Source organism: Artemia franciscana, chromosome 16, assembly GCF_032884065.1.
Source record: "Artemia franciscana chromosome 16, ASM3288406v1, whole genome shotgun sequence".
Classification (NCBI taxonomy): domain Eukaryota; kingdom Metazoa; phylum Arthropoda; class Branchiopoda; order Anostraca; family Artemiidae; genus Artemia; species Artemia franciscana.
Window position 1 is genome coordinate 25,501,437 of NC_088878.1, and position 15,321 is coordinate 25,516,757.

General features: G+C 37.6%; 1 protein-coding gene and 1 long non-coding RNA gene across 3 annotated transcripts in view; one reads left to right on the top strand and one right to left on the bottom strand.

Annotated features, from left to right (window-relative positions):
- The window catches only part of LOC136036920 (putative SEC14-like protein 6), an 11,004-nt gene extending 5,317 nt beyond the window's left edge, over positions 1 to 5,687 (top strand). Inside the window, exons 2-4 of the mRNA XM_065719299.1 lie at positions 3,671 to 4,030; positions 4,092 to 4,257; positions 4,606 to 5,687. Coding sequence (XP_065575371.1) covers positions 3,671 to 4,030; positions 4,092 to 4,257; positions 4,606 to 4,794 — 715 coding nt within the window. The 3' untranslated portion in view covers positions 4,795 to 5,687. The remainder of the gene's footprint in view (positions 1 to 3,670; positions 4,031 to 4,091; positions 4,258 to 4,605) is intronic.
- The window catches only part of LOC136037273 (uncharacterized), a 26,893-nt gene extending 15,598 nt beyond the window's left edge, over positions 1 to 11,295 (bottom strand). Inside the window, exon 1 of one of the 2 annotated variants that reach the window (XR_010619899.1) lies at positions 10,706 to 11,295. This is a non-coding gene — a long non-coding RNA (uncharacterized LOC136037273). Of the gene's footprint in view, positions 1 to 10,181; positions 10,274 to 10,705 lie in introns of those variants that run through there. The other variant, XR_010619900.1, reaches the window with a different exon arrangement.
- Between the last annotated feature and the right edge of the window lie 4,026 nt (positions 11,296 to 15,321).

Consider the following 15,321-nt stretch of genomic DNA (forward strand, 5'->3'; position numbering starts at 1 on the left):
ATAGCACATTCAACTTCCGATAGTGTAATAGACTCTATTACAAAAAAAACTAACAGCAACCCGCAATATTATCTGTTAATACTCTCTAAAAGAATTACTTAATAGGCAGATGTATTTCAAATATAACCAAACTCTAGTAATCGATTTTCCCCTCTGCATCTCAATCATTGCAAACATAGGGGAACACGCAATGCATTTAACTGTCCTAGCATGCGTGAACAGGGATTTTCCTTACATACAATAGATTATTTTCGTAAAATCTATTTCCCGAACATAATAATAGAAATACATTGCTAGTCCAGCTGTCTAGGGCGCAATTCCATTGGATGGAAATAGCCCTTTTGAATCTTAATGGGGGCGAAAATCACTAGAATATAAAGGTTCCCTGAGATAAACACTTTGAAAGAAAATGAAAATCCCAAAAAAAATAAATCTATTAATGTATTATGTAACACCAATGTGTGCACCGTCATTACTCAACACCCACGTATGTGCACTCCTCAGTTACAAGCGGGAATTTCACCTCGGGTCCCAGGTCTAGTATGTTACGTGTGAATGCGTCATCCTTAACAGAAGTAAACATTCCCGTATTACATAAAAACTAAAGAAATTGAAGAAAAAACGCCTTGAAGAAAAAAAGTTTCTTAAACGCGTCTTGAAATGTCTTTAAAAAAAATCGTAAAAAATGTCTTGGTGTCTTCAAACGTTTTGAAATCGTCTTGAAAAAAAACGTCTTAAACACGCTTTGAAATGTCTTGAAAAACGTCTTGAAGAAAAATGTCTTCAAAACGTCTTGAAATGTATTAAAACGTCTTGAAAAACTATTTTCATAAAAATCCTTAAAGAAAACGTTTTAAAAAAAAACTTCCCTGCTTGACTAGTGGAAAATAACAAACCCTGTTACGTAACACCCATAACCTATTATTTAACATTCGAAGAAACCCTAAATATTTCCTATTACGGTACATGCGAGTGTAAACATTCCCTATTACGGAACATACAAAAGTAAATATTCCCTATTACGTAACAAACAGCCTCGACTTCTATGATGTAACCAACAGGTATACTATACACGTGCGCTTTTTCTATACACATGTCACTTTTCTCAAAAAGTTTTTGAGAAAAAGTGTCTTAAAACACGTCTTGAAATGTATTAAAACGTCTTGAAAAACTATTTTCATAAAAATCCTTAAAGAAAACGTTTTAAAAAAAACTTCCCTGCTTGACTAGTGGAAAATAACAAACCCTGTTACGTAACACCCATAACCCTATTATTTAACATTCGAAGAAACCCTAAATATTTCCTATTACGGTACATGCGAGTGTAAACATTCCCTATTACGGAACATACAAAAGTAAATATTCCCTATTACGTAACAAACAGCCTCGACTTCTATGATGTAACAAACAGGTATACTATACACGTGCGCTTTTTCTATACACGTGTCACTTTTTCTCAAAAAGTTTTTGAGAAAAAGTGTCTTAAAACACGTCTTGAAATGTATTAAAACGTCTTGAAAAACTATTTTCATAAAAATCCTTAAAGAAAACGTTTTTAAAAAAACTTCCCTGCTTGACTAGTGGAAAATAACAAACCCTGTTACGTAACACCCATAACCCTATTATTTAACATTCGAAGAAACCCTAAACATTTCCTATTACGTTACATGCGAGTGTAAACATTCCCTATTACGGAACATACAAAAGTAAATATTCCCTATTACGTAACAAACAGCCTCGACTTCTATGATGTAACAAACAGGTATACTATACACGTGCGCTATTGTGTCAGACCCAGGTGCACGTAATAACGTCTTGAGGGGCTAGTAGCTCTAATAGTTTATCCCCTATCTGCGCGTTTTAAATTGTTGGGGGGATAATACTCACAGAAAGAAAATACTTGCGTGATTTTGGTTCAAGCACAGTATCTTATGCCTATATTTCAGTTTAAACTTGGCGGGAACGTTGGAGGGCTCATCGAATTGGACTCCGAAAGGTAAAGGTAAAGGTAAAGGATACGGCGTTAGACTTTACAGTCCGTACCGGCGGTGCTGATCTCCGTTTCTTGGCCCTTCAGCCAGGAAGTGCAATGGGGGGTTGGGGGCCAGCCATCCTGTGCTTTCGCACACCCTCCTGTTTACCTTCCCAGATTTCTCCAGGTACCCATTTAGAGCTGGGTCGACTCTGGCTAAGCTTACAGAGTCACGCCACTGACCCCCGTCCCAAACTGAAGAATTGGGTACACTGGGTTTCGAACCCGCGTCCTCTCAGACAAGGGATCCCGAATCCAGCGCACCAACCCACTCGGCCAGGACTCCGAAATATATTACCATATTGCCATTCGTAAACACTGACATGTCAAAGAGCTTAGTATTATTTGAGGAAGGCAAGTGCCATTGTACTTCATTTGAGGAGTTAACATTTCAGAAGAAGGCACAACCTTTAGCAAAAAAATATGGCAAATTCCTCCATCTTTACCGGAAACTGTAACTGAATTTTAAGGGGGGTGGGTAAAGGGGGATATTAACAAAAATCGTGCTTTTTGCCAATCGTCTGGAAAGGCAGGTAGACCAGAATGAAGTTGGAACACGTCAAATGAAAGGATTTAAAGAAAATCAGAAATCTTCAAAAAATCTTTCTATCTATATGTGGATATAAAAGCGTTTGGACTTGTGCATTATGCGCCACTCAAGTTTACGCTGTGTATAACTCGAGAAAAAACCGGTTGTTTCATTAGTTTCTTCGCTACTTTAGAAACAGCTGTGGGATCTAGGTTTGCATATTAGGGGGGAGGGTAAAGTATAACTAGTCTGCATGCAAAATGTACTAGGTACAAATAGTCTGCATATTATGAAGTGAAAATTGTTTTTTGACTTCAAACTGTCCAAATACTTTACCCTTCCCCTTATGTGCAAATATATACTCGAATTGTATATCCCCCATATAAGCTGTCGCTTGTCTTTGTCTCTCGTGCTAAGCGGAAAAAAAAAATAAGGAAGAAACTGGTTTGTTCTCGAGTTTTACACACTTGAGTGAGTGGTGCATAATATACAATTACTAAAATTCCTTCCCCCTACGGAAATAAAAAAAAAAAACTCAAATAAAAGTCTCAAACTTCGAAAACCTTATTTTCCACGGGGAGGGGGGGATTTTCTAAGGGGTATTTTTCGGAGGGATTTCGGAGTGTAAACGCCTAGAAACCATCCCGAATACCCATTGTAATAATCATTCTTTGATTTCACCTTTTCCAAGGTCTTACTGATTGTTTCCCCTTGAAAATGGAGAAGAATGGAGAAGGTAAAGAATCAAGCATTGAATAGATAGGGTGGAGGGAGAGCAATGAGTTTTTAGGACTAGTGGTGACATGTTTTATGTACATTTAAGATTCAACCTAATCAAATCCAATAGTTACATTTGTCTGCAAAAGAAATGTTTCCTTTTCCTCTTTTATTTCCATTCCTCTTTTATCGCCAATCACAGTTTGTGTGAATCACAGTGTGTGTGAATCACAATGTGTGTGAATCACAGTGTGTGAATCACAGTATGTGTGAATCACAGTGTGAGTGAATCACAATGTGTGTGAATCACAGTGTGTGAATCACAGTGTGTGTGAATCACAGTGATTCACTCTGTAAATTTCCTCAAATAAATGTTTCGCTCTTTCTTTTAGTTTAGAAGTCGTTCTGTGGATCTTTGTCTACCAGAGGATAGTGATGAGTATTTACTTCGTTGGCTTAGGGGCCAGAAACTTTGACCTTGACAAAGCAGAAGACATGTTTCGGAAACACATGGATTGGAGGAGAGCTTGGAGAGTAGACGAACTGACTGACGATTGGGAGCCCCCTGAGATTCTCAAGACTTATCATCCTATGGAGTGTATCGGCTTTGATAAGTTTGGTCGTCCAGTTTGGTTCGGGCGACATTCCCAATTCGACATTATTGGAGCCATGCAGTGTGTAAACACGCGAGAACTGTTGCGCTATTTTATTTGGATTATAGAACGGAGATCGAAGAATGATGATGAGACAGAGTAAGCTTTTAGGAATGCCAATTACAACACATTTAATTGTATCTGATATGGCGGATTATAGTTCAAAATACGTGACAAATAGAGCAGGTCATGAGTTAGGCATGAAGTTTGCTCAAATGTACGAAGCCAATTATCCAGAGATGCTTGAAAAAGCCATTGTTATTAACACGGCGCCAATACTTCACATTCTGCTAAAAATCGTTCAGCCGTTTTTAAGTGATTATACCGTATCAAAAATGCAATTCTATGGGTCTAATAGGAAAGAATGGGAGACAGCCTTAAAAGAGCTAATATCAGAAGACATTCTTCCAAAAAATGGGGTGGAACAAGAATAGATTCCAAGGGTGATGAATCATGTAGCGAAATTATCGGAATGACAGGGGATATTCCGAAAGAGTATTACCTGAGCAACATGCAACGTGTTGATCTGGAAGGCTACCCAAGTGTGAAAATTGTTAACGGTAAAAATCTTGTTATAACGCGGTCTGTGAAAGAACCAAAATCAGTTTTAAAATGGAAGTTTCACTCAGAGGGCGGTGATATAGCATTTGGTATAAGAAAAAGAGAACCCCAAGGTGGGGCGAAGGAAGGTGTTGGCTAAAACCCGAATTATGGCAAATAACTATATAGCAGAAGGACAAATACCTGTTGATAAAGGAGATTACAATATTGAATTTGATAATTCTTATAGTTATTTTACGTCGAAAATGGTTACTTTTTCCGTGGAAGTTGAGCCGATAGACAGTGATTCTGTGTTCCCTTAATGCGTTAAAAAGTACTTTGTTTCGTTATTGATCTTTTGGAACATCAGAAACGCCGTAGAGTGTATTGTAACTAAATAAATTATAAGCTTCTTAGTTCATCTTGTAGAGATAAGTACGCTCTAGTCGATTCCAATAGAAAACTTGGTTGACACAACTTAACATTTTCTGGCATTTTCATTTTTTTTACGAGGTTGGGCAGTATGATGGTGATCACCTTAACGTTAGACCTGATGCAATCTTTGAGTTATATGCAGTTTCCTTTAAAATAAGCCCTTAAGCAGCTCTCTATGATATTCTAGTGCCCCGCTGCCAGGGGAGTGGAAAGAGGGGACAAATCAGTGCTACCCGTACAAAAAAAGTGATTTTCCTTGTTGTTTCAAGCTAGGGGGCTGTAATTCTCCTGAATAAGGTTTTCAGTCACGGCGATTCCATTGGTGTACTTTTTGTTTCCATCCGACGCCATTTGTTAGGGTTTCAGGCTATTTTTTGAAATTACCATCAATTTGTTTTCGAAGTTGCATTTTACTATTAATTGCCTACTGATTGAGGTAGCAGTTACCATTTCAGAATCAGCTGCAAATGTTAATTTTTCTCACTAGCCAACTATTTTAACGTGTTTTGTTAATCTTTGGTTACTATGGGTCGTTGTTCGTCCTTCACTAGATCAGTTACATATAACCATGATTTAAGACTTGGTTTAGATACCTTCAATAACCTTAATCTCACTACGCTCGTTTAGGGTCATATGGATAAGTTCAATGTAAAGTTCATAATGTTCCATAAGTATCCAAAATTTTCTTAAACTACCAGGGTGTCGGCATTTTGATCATGAAGTAAATATTCCAGCTTCGCCAGCGAAACCGCTGTAAAACCTGCGAAACCTGCCAGAGAATCCATCTGTAAATTTCGCTTTTATGGTACTTGTATTAACCAAGTGACATATAGCAATCGCCAATTCTGTCGGTCTGTCTGTCGGTCCCGGTTTTGCTACTTTTGGCGCTTCCAGGTAAGCTAGGACTATGAAATTTGGCAGGCGTATCAGGGACCGGACCAAATTAAATATAAATTGTCGTTTCACCGATTGACCATCTGGGAGGGGAGTGGGGGGACGGTTAAAACGGAAAAAAATAGAAAAAATGAGGTATTTTTTACTTACGAACGGTTGATCAGATCTTAATGAAATTTGATGTTTGGAAGGATATCGTGTCTCAGAGCTCTTATTTTAAAGCCCGACCAGATCTGGTGACACTGGGGGGAAGGAGTTGGGAGGGGGAACCTAAAATCTTGGAAAACACTTAGAGTAGAGGGATCGGGATGAAACATGCTGAGGAAATAAGCACAAGTCCTAGATACATGATTGACATAACCCGAGCGGATCGCTCTTTTTGGGGTAGTTGGGGGGAGGGTTAATTCTGAAAAATTAGAAAAAATGACGTATTTTTAGCTTACGAACGGGTAGTCGGATCTCGATGAAATTTGATATTTAGAAGTGTATCGTGTCTCAAAGCTCTCATTTTAAATCCCGACCGGATCTGCTGACATGGGGGGGGGAGTTTGTGGGGATCTAAAATCACGGAAAACGCTTAGAGTGGAGGGATTGGGATGAAACTTGGTGGGAAAAATAATCAGAAATCTTAGATACGTGATTGACATAATTGGAACGGTTCCGCTCTATTTGGGGGAATTTGGGGGATAGGGTTAATTCTGAAAAATTAGAAAAAATGACGTATTTCAAACTTACGAAGGAGTCTTCGGATCTTCATAAAACTTCATATTTAGAAGGACCTCGTAACTCAGATCTCTTATTTTAAATCTGAACCGGAACCAGTGTCATCGGGGGGGGGGGAGGGGGCGGAAATCTTAGAAAATACTTAAAGCGGAGAGATCATGAAACTGGATAGGAAGAATAATAACAAGTCTAAGATACGTAACTGACATCATCGGACCGGATCCGCTCTCTTTGGTCGAGTTGGGGGGGGGATAATTCGGGAAAATGAGGTATTTGTAACTTACGAACGGGTGATCAGATCTTAATTAAATTTGATAATTAGAAGGATCTTGTGCTTTAAAGCTCTTATTTTAAATTCCGACAAGATCATGTGACATTGGGGGGGAGATGGAGGGGGAAACTGGAATTTTCGGAAAACGTGAAAATTGAAGTATTTTTATCTTACGAATAGGTGATTGGATCTTAGTGAAACTTGATATATAGAAGGATCTTATGTCTCAGATGCTCCATTTTCGACTCGAATTGGATCCGGGGACATAGGGGGTTGGAGGAGGGAAACAGAAATCTTGGAAAACGCTTAGAGTGGAGAGATCGGGATAAAACTTGACGGGATGAAGCTTGGTGGATAGAATAAGCAAATGTCATAGATACGTGAGTGACGTAACCGTCCTGGATTCACTCTCTTTGGGGGAGTTGGGGGGAGTGGTTCAGTGCTTTGGCGAGTTTGGTGCTTCTGGACGTGCTAGGACGATGAAAATTGGTAGGCGTGTCAGGGAGCTCCACAAATTGACTTGATAAAATCGTTTTCCCAAATTCGACCATCTGGGGGTCTAAAGGGAGAGGAAAAATTAGAAAAAATGAGGTATTTATAACTTACGAGTGGGTGATCGGATCTTAAGGAATTTTGATACTTAGAAGGACATCGTGACTCAGAGCTCTTATTTTAAATCCCGGCCGGCATTAAGCCTCTGATTTTCCCATTAAATCAATCTATTGATTCTTAGAATTTTGTCAGAGCTCATACCATATGAGCTCTTGGCTCTTAGCTCTTCTGGCCTCGTCACAAGTGCCATATGAGCTCTTAGCTCTTGTTTCATTATGAAATGCATTGATAAAACGTAATGAATGGAGAAAAAATTATATTTTGGAGAAAATTAAACGGATTTTCCAATAATTGCCGTTGAATCGCAAATCAAATGTTTTTTTTTCCATTTTGGCTAGCAGAAAATAAAGCTTGAAAGTGTGACTTTTTCCAAGGGTAACTCCGAGAACTGAAAGGATGAAAACGCTTAGAAAGAGATAACCCATGTTATCGAATTAACTCTCAGCAATTTCTACACGCAGTTTGTGAGGTTTTGAATAGATTATGATAAAGCAGGAGCGTTCTTAGCTGTGTTAGCCTCAGGTGGCTTGGTGCTGGGTTGATTTGTTAGTAGCAGTAATAGCCGCCCAGAGTAAAGTGCTCTGTTGCGTAATTTTTTTTTATTCAGCCTATATTGATTAATAGGCGTAACTAATAATAGTGAGAAGGAAGATAAAGAAGAAAGCAGACTGTTTGAATTTGATAGGGAAAAAAAAGGCTTTATTGACCTATGGGGAAAATGCCTAGAAACTTGCTTTATGCACGTTTTATGTTGAGTCAAAAGATTTGGAAAGACGAAAGCTACTCAATCTAGTTATTTTTCAGCAGCTCTTATTTAGAACTGTTTGCGAGAGGATGTTGTTTGTTTACAAAAATGTTTTAATCAACCACTATGCATTGAAAGGCATATTAATGTCGAAAGCAAAATAATTAGAAAAAAATAGACCATTTATATGCATTACCTAAAAGAACGATGGATAGAAAAATACTGAATATATTATTAGTTTAAGCATAAATAATGTAAACTAATCAAACAGCATAATGTGTTTGCCTTTTTTTGGGTGGGGAGGGTTCGTGTCCTCCCTCTGTGGTGAAAAAATAAATGCTTACGTGTTAATTAATAAGTACTTTGTTAAAGTTTTCAGTAACCTTACTTATTATGTTGATTTTCTTTCTTTTTGTGTTGTTGTTATGACAAATAAAAACGCAGAGCTTGAAATAAAAAATGTTTTCAGTAAAATGCAAGTGACGTTCTGGTCTTTAGAAGGTTTAGATCTTTAGTAGTATTTTCTATTCGTCTTAAATTGACCTGATTATTTATTGTAATTTTCGTTCGTTTGGGTTTCATTTACTTATTGATAGTGAATAATGCTTGTTGCAAGCTTGGTCATTATTTGATTTTATTTCTGCTTCTCTTTCGTTTAATTAAGCTCTACGATTCTTTGAAAAAAACTCCTTTAGTGAAAAATATTTTTAAACTATTCACTTAAATACTAAGTAATAAGCACTTTGTAAAATTTTTACTTAAATACAGTTCGTGTACTTTTGTTTTTTATTTCAAGTACTAGTAATTGACGTAATTTACAACACCAGAGGCTATACGTGCATATATTAAATCCTGAAAGGTATTCTGTAGCCTCAATGGCTGTTTTCTACAAGTATATTAATGCACCTCCTTCTTTAGATCTTTATCGTTTAGTGCCTCCCATTGTCCCTCCGTCAAGAGTAAGACTGACATTCTACTAATGTGGGAATAAAGTATTTAAGTACGAAAAAGAGGAGAATTATAGTAGGACACTACGCATGCGTACCTCAGATAAAAAAGAGTTGAATCAGCATTTATAATTATTGAGTGCTTAGTGCTTGGGTGAAACGTGGTATTTTAGGCAAATTTTCATATCTTTCATAGTCTTAATTTTTTGTTTTCTGTGCATTTCCGAGCGATTTATATATGAGCAGTTAGAACTCGATGAGACAAATTCGGCTGCTTGGAGGCTTTTGATTTTTCAACTAAAAAACTGTTTTGAGAAATATTATGAAGACTGAAATATAAAAAAGTGGTAAAAAAAGCTTCATATAAGAATTTCAAATGGTAGAAATTCAACATTTGAATTGGTTTTGCCGATTTTTTTTTCTTTTGGTCTTCATTATTGTTCTTTAAAGACAAAGCATTTTCAGGTAGGAAAATTGAATGCCATTAAATAGCCGATTTTGTCTCATCGTGTTCTATCTGCTCATATGTAAATCGCTCGGTAAAATCGCCCCTTAGAAATGCTATGCACGATGACATATCTACCTTGACTGCAAGCCTGGAATGGTTTATTGCTTTCAGCCTCTGTTGTTTTCCCTATCTAATGATGATTGGGCAGAAGTTAATTCACTAAAGACACTCGTTAGAATGCATCTACATTCGGCATTTTCTGAAAACTGGGGAGTGTAGACCGCTCCTGCAGTTCCAGTTTTCCATAACGAAAATCCATAAGCTTGGCAAGGAAAAGCCAAGTATTAAAGTAGGTCTTAAAATTTTAGAGGAAGAAATTTTCAAAATAAAGTATTCTACTCTAAAATGTAGTAGAAATGGAAGCATTTAAGTTTAACACAAAGGCGCGCGTCAGGTTGACACGCCGAGAACAGAGCACTCAGTTGCCACCGTCAGTAGGATTTTACTAGATCCAGTGAAAAAGAAAAATCTGGTAAATTTAGAGGATCTAGTAAATTTCACGAAATCTAGTAAAATTATCATTTAAGTATAAAACACTGTTATTATATATATTAATTAAGAGATAAACATTCTACCTAACACTAACGCTCAAAGTTCCTCTCTCGGCTTCTCCTTGATACTCACTTTAAAAGCAAAAATATTTTAAATCGAGACTGGTATGACAGCTTAATTTTGTTTCATGAAATTACCTCAGACTCTCATAACAGCTACTACGTTTGTTAGTTTGGTAAGCCATTGTGTCACTATTCTCTAGTAAAAAAAAAGGTAAAGGTAAAGGATACGGCATTAGACTTTACAGTCCGTACCGGCGGTGCTGATCTCCGCTTCTTGGCCCTTCAGCCAGGAAGTGCAATGGGGGGTTGGGGGCCAGCCATCTTGTGCTTCGCACACCCTTCCTGTTCTCTAGGCTGTCTTATAGCTCCTTATAGCTGTCCACTCAGTGGCCACTGTCAGTAGGGTTTTACTAGATCCAATAAAAAAGAAAAATCTAGAAAATTTAGAGGATCTAGTAAATTTCACAAAATCTAGTAAAAAATTATCATTTAAGTATAAAACACTGTTATTATATACATTAATTAAGAGATAAACAAAGTTCTACCTAACACTAACGCTCAAAGTTCCTCTCTCGGCTTCTCCTTGATGATCACTTTGAAAGCAAAACTATGTTAAATCGAGACAGGTATGACAGCTTAATTTGGTTTCAGGAAATTACCTCAGACTCTCATAACAGTTACTACGTTTATTAGTTTGGTAAGCCATTTTGTCACTATTCTTTAGGCTGTCTTATAGCTCCAAGATAGTCCAAACTTATAGCACACTAGTTATGATAGCCAAAGTTCTGTCTTATGTAGATTACTCATTCGGTTCACTCAGTTAATTATGAACAAAGTAAAATCATGCCAGTGTACAAGGCCCGTTTATTTCAAATCTTTTTGAGAGTTGACCCATCACAGATAATTGGTTAACAGATTAGGGCCCATTTACTTGGGTTCAAAAAATAACTTCTTAGTTTAACAAGTCACCAGATTCCACTGCTCCACTCTAAGAGCACCCATAAAAGTTGTTACCAAAAAGAGTTGTCCCCATCACGTTCCGCAGAAGTACATCGAAAATCTCTGCACATTTTGGAAAGCTTTTCCCCTTTTTAAAGATGCTCCTTGAAACAAACTTTTTCTATACTCGCCCAAGTTCTTTCTGACTCTCTGAAGCTTGCCCCATTCAAGCGCTGGACCAGAGAGAGAATTATTGATTTTGTCGGTTATCAAAACCAAGGCATGAACTAGGCTAAATGTCTTGAGTGTTTCGTCCCTGATAAAAGCGAAGCAACTCTTTCTCAGGTCGTCAGGTGCAGTACCATGATGGCTTAAGCCTTTAAAGTGTGACTTTCTCCGGTTTCAGCATTTTTCTTCTTACTTTCAATTTATATGATTTAGCTAACCCGAAGACTATTAGCATGATGGTATTATTGGATTTAACTGATTCTTGTATGGTACATCCTTTTTTTCTTCGTAGCTCGAGTCCAAGCGGAGGTACGTTTTTATGGCACTTGGTATTAACCAAGTGACATATAGCAGTCGCCAATTCTGTCGGTCTGTCGGTCTGTCTGTCGGTCTGTCTGTCGGTCTGTCTGTCGGTCTGTCTGTCGGTCCCGGTTTTGCTACTTTAGGCACTTCCAGGTAAGCTAGGACGATGAAATTTGGCAAGCGTATCAGGGACCGGACCAGATTAAATTAGAAATAGTCGTTTTCCCGATTTGACCATCTGGGGGGGAGTGGGGGCCCGGTTAATTCGCAAAAAATAGAAAAAATGAAGTATTTTTAACTTATCAGCGGGTATTTGGATCTTAATGAAATTTGATGTTTGGAATGATATTGTGTCTTAGAGCTCTTATTTTTAATCCCGACCGGATCTGATGACATTGGGGGGAGTTGGAGGGGGAAAACCTAAAGTCCCGGTTTTGCTACTTTAGGCACTTCCAGGTAAGCTAGGACGATGAAATTTGGCAAGCGTATCAGGGACCGGACCAGATTAAATTAGAAATAGTCGTTTTCCCGATTTGACCATCTGGGGGGGGGAGAAGGGGCCGGTTAATTCGGAAAAATAGAAAAAATGAAGTATTTTTAACTTATGAGCGGGTGATTGGATCTTAATGAAATTTGATGTTTGGAATGATATTGTGTCTCAGAGCTCTTATTTTAAATCCCGACTGGGTCTGATGACATTGGGGGGAGTTGGAGGGGGGAAACCTAAAATCTTGGAAAACACTTAGAGTAGAGGGATCGGGATGAAACTTGATGGGAAAAATAAGCGCAAGTCCCAGATACATGATTGACATAATCGGAACTTATTTGCTCTCTTTGGGGTAGTTGGGAGGGGGGGAGTAAGTCTTAAAAATTAGAAAAATGAGGTATTTTCAACTTACGAACGGGTGATCGGATCTCAATGAAATTTGATGTTTAGAAGGATATCGTGTCTTAGAGCTCTTATTTTAAATCCCGACCGGATCTGGTGATGGGGGCGGGGAGTTGGGAGGGGGAAACCTAAAACTTGGAAAACACTTAGAGTGGAGGGATCGGGATGAAACATGGTGGGAAAAATAAACACAAGTCCTAGATAGATGATTGACATAAACGGAACGGATCCGCTCTCTTTTGGGTAGTTGGGGGGGGGGGGGTTAATTCTGAAAAATTAGAAAAAATGAGGTATTTTTAACTTACGAATGGGTGATTGGATCTCCATGAAATTTGATTTTTAGAAGGATATCGTGGCTCAAAGCTCTTATTTTAAATCCTGACCGGATCTGGTGACATTGGGGGAAGTTTGGGGTGGGGAGACCTAAAATGATGGGAAACCCTTAGATTGGAAGGATTGGGATGAAACTTGGTTGGAAAAATAAGCAAAAGTCTTGCATACGTAATTTACATAATTGGAACGGATCCGCTCAATTGCGGGGGGGGGGGGGGTAATTCTGAAAAATAAGAAAAATAACGTATTTTTAACTTACGAAGGAGTGATCGGATCTTCATGAAACTTCATATTTAGAAGGACCTCGTAACTCTGATATCTTATTTTAAATCTCAACCGGATCAAACGTAATTGGGGGGGGGACAGTTGGGGGGACCGGAAATCTTAGAAAATACTTAAAGCGGTGAGATCAGGATGAAACTGGATGGGAAGAATAGAAACCTGTCTAAGATACGTGACTGACATAACTGGACCGGATCTGCTCTCTTTGGTGGAATTGGGAGGGGGGAGGTAATTTTGAAAATTGAGGTATTTGTAACTTACGAAAGGGTGACCAGATCTTAATGAAATTTGATATTTAGAAGGATCTTGTGCTATAAAGTTTAACTTTAGGTTCTGACCTTCTCACAAGTGCCAAATGAGCTCTTGGCTCTTCCGACCTCGTCCAAATGAGCTCTTGGCTCTTCCGACCTCGTACCATATGAGCTCTCGGCTCTTCCGACCTCGTCACAAGTGCCATATGAGCTCTTAGCTCTTGTTTTACAACAGAATTGTACATCTAAACCGGTCGCTGATTACGTCATTTACATTTTTAAGTGACATAGATTCTATTTGTTTCTGATTCCTTTGAAAACGGTTTGAGTAATAATCAGAGAAAAAACGAAATAACCTTCCACTTCGTCAGTTCAAAATAAAATTCTTAAAAGAATTGCTTTGAAATTCACCGGAAATCTTTCTAAGCAGTATATTCTGAATTTAAAGATCTGCCTAATTAGTGTATTTAAAACTGGCATCGAATTTCCACTTACAATGCAAAATTAAAGTTTTTATATTTCAAACCTACAAACCAAAACTAGGAAAAAAATTCGAAAACCGTCACATTCAAACAAACACCGGATTCTGAGCACTCCCTCGTCTGAATTACTTTATTACGATGAGTTGTAGCTACTTTTCTTCGTTGATTGTTTTTACTTTTTCAATATATTTGGATTTTCTGACCTGAAGACTATTGATCAATTTAAAACCGGGCTTCACCAAAAGATTCCCAGATTCCAAGACTACTGTTTAACGTCCTCCTCAAACTACATCCAAAATATGAAACCTGTCCGGTAGCACAACAAGACAATCAGAAAAAAAAAAGGGTTTTTGAACTTATAGGTTTCAAGAATATTTGATCATACTATGAACAAAAATATCCAAAAAATTTCTAAAAATCTTGGAACCAGGATATAAATTTATAATTATAAGGTTTCCTTCTGACTAAGCACCGCTGTCCCTTTATGCAGGGTACTTCAAAGCAATTGCCGAAAACGGGAACATTGTTTATTATATTTTGCGTACGGTTATGTTATGCTTTGCGTGCTAAAATTTTTGGAGAATTAGTAAAATTTAGTAAAAAAATCTTGTAAATTTATTAAACTGAATTTTGGTCGGGTGGCAACACTGAGAGCACTTGAAGAACAGCTCTATTCGACGTTGTACTTCAATGTGGAGAGATCTTCATGGGGACGTTTTCCTTAAGAAAGAAAATCATCGACTCCTTCGAAAGAAGATTCAAAAGCCATTTAAAATCTCATGAGGAACAGTAAAAATATTAGCAGCAAATTAGATGCTTAAAAGTACCCGGTGGTGTGAATTTTGGAATAAAAAAATATTTTTATGAAATGCCCAGTATGAAACCAAACTAATTCACTTCATACAGATACTAAGGTCAAGCTCTTGATTGCAAAGTGGCCAGATGGGGTACATTTGCCCCAATTTTGGCACTTTTTTGAGGTGTCCGGTTAGTAATTTGTTTCAAATCGGTCCATTTTTCTTGGGGGAAATTTTTCATTCGATGCATTTTCATTTTATGGCGGCTTAACTTTAAACCAGGTGTCTGGCAACACTGGTTGGTTGACAGTTTCATAATTGCCTTTTTTGGATTAATATGTCGTATAGCGATCGAATGTTTTTTGTTTTGTTCTTGTTTCTTTTTTCTATTACTCCATTGTGTGTAATACTTTATTTTCGATCAATAAATTAAGGATTTAAAACATAATCCTTTGATTGATGAAAGCTTGAAATCTAAACTTTTAAAGTAACTATGTTTTGTTGCTGGGGTAAATTCAAGGCTTTCCCTTCTGTCTTTTGCAATAACAGATTGATAACTAGCCAAATATTAGATAAAACAACTTCTATTGTTTACGTGATATTTGTTCCCTACACCCAAAAATAGCATAAAAACAAACAAGATAAGTTAAAAAAACA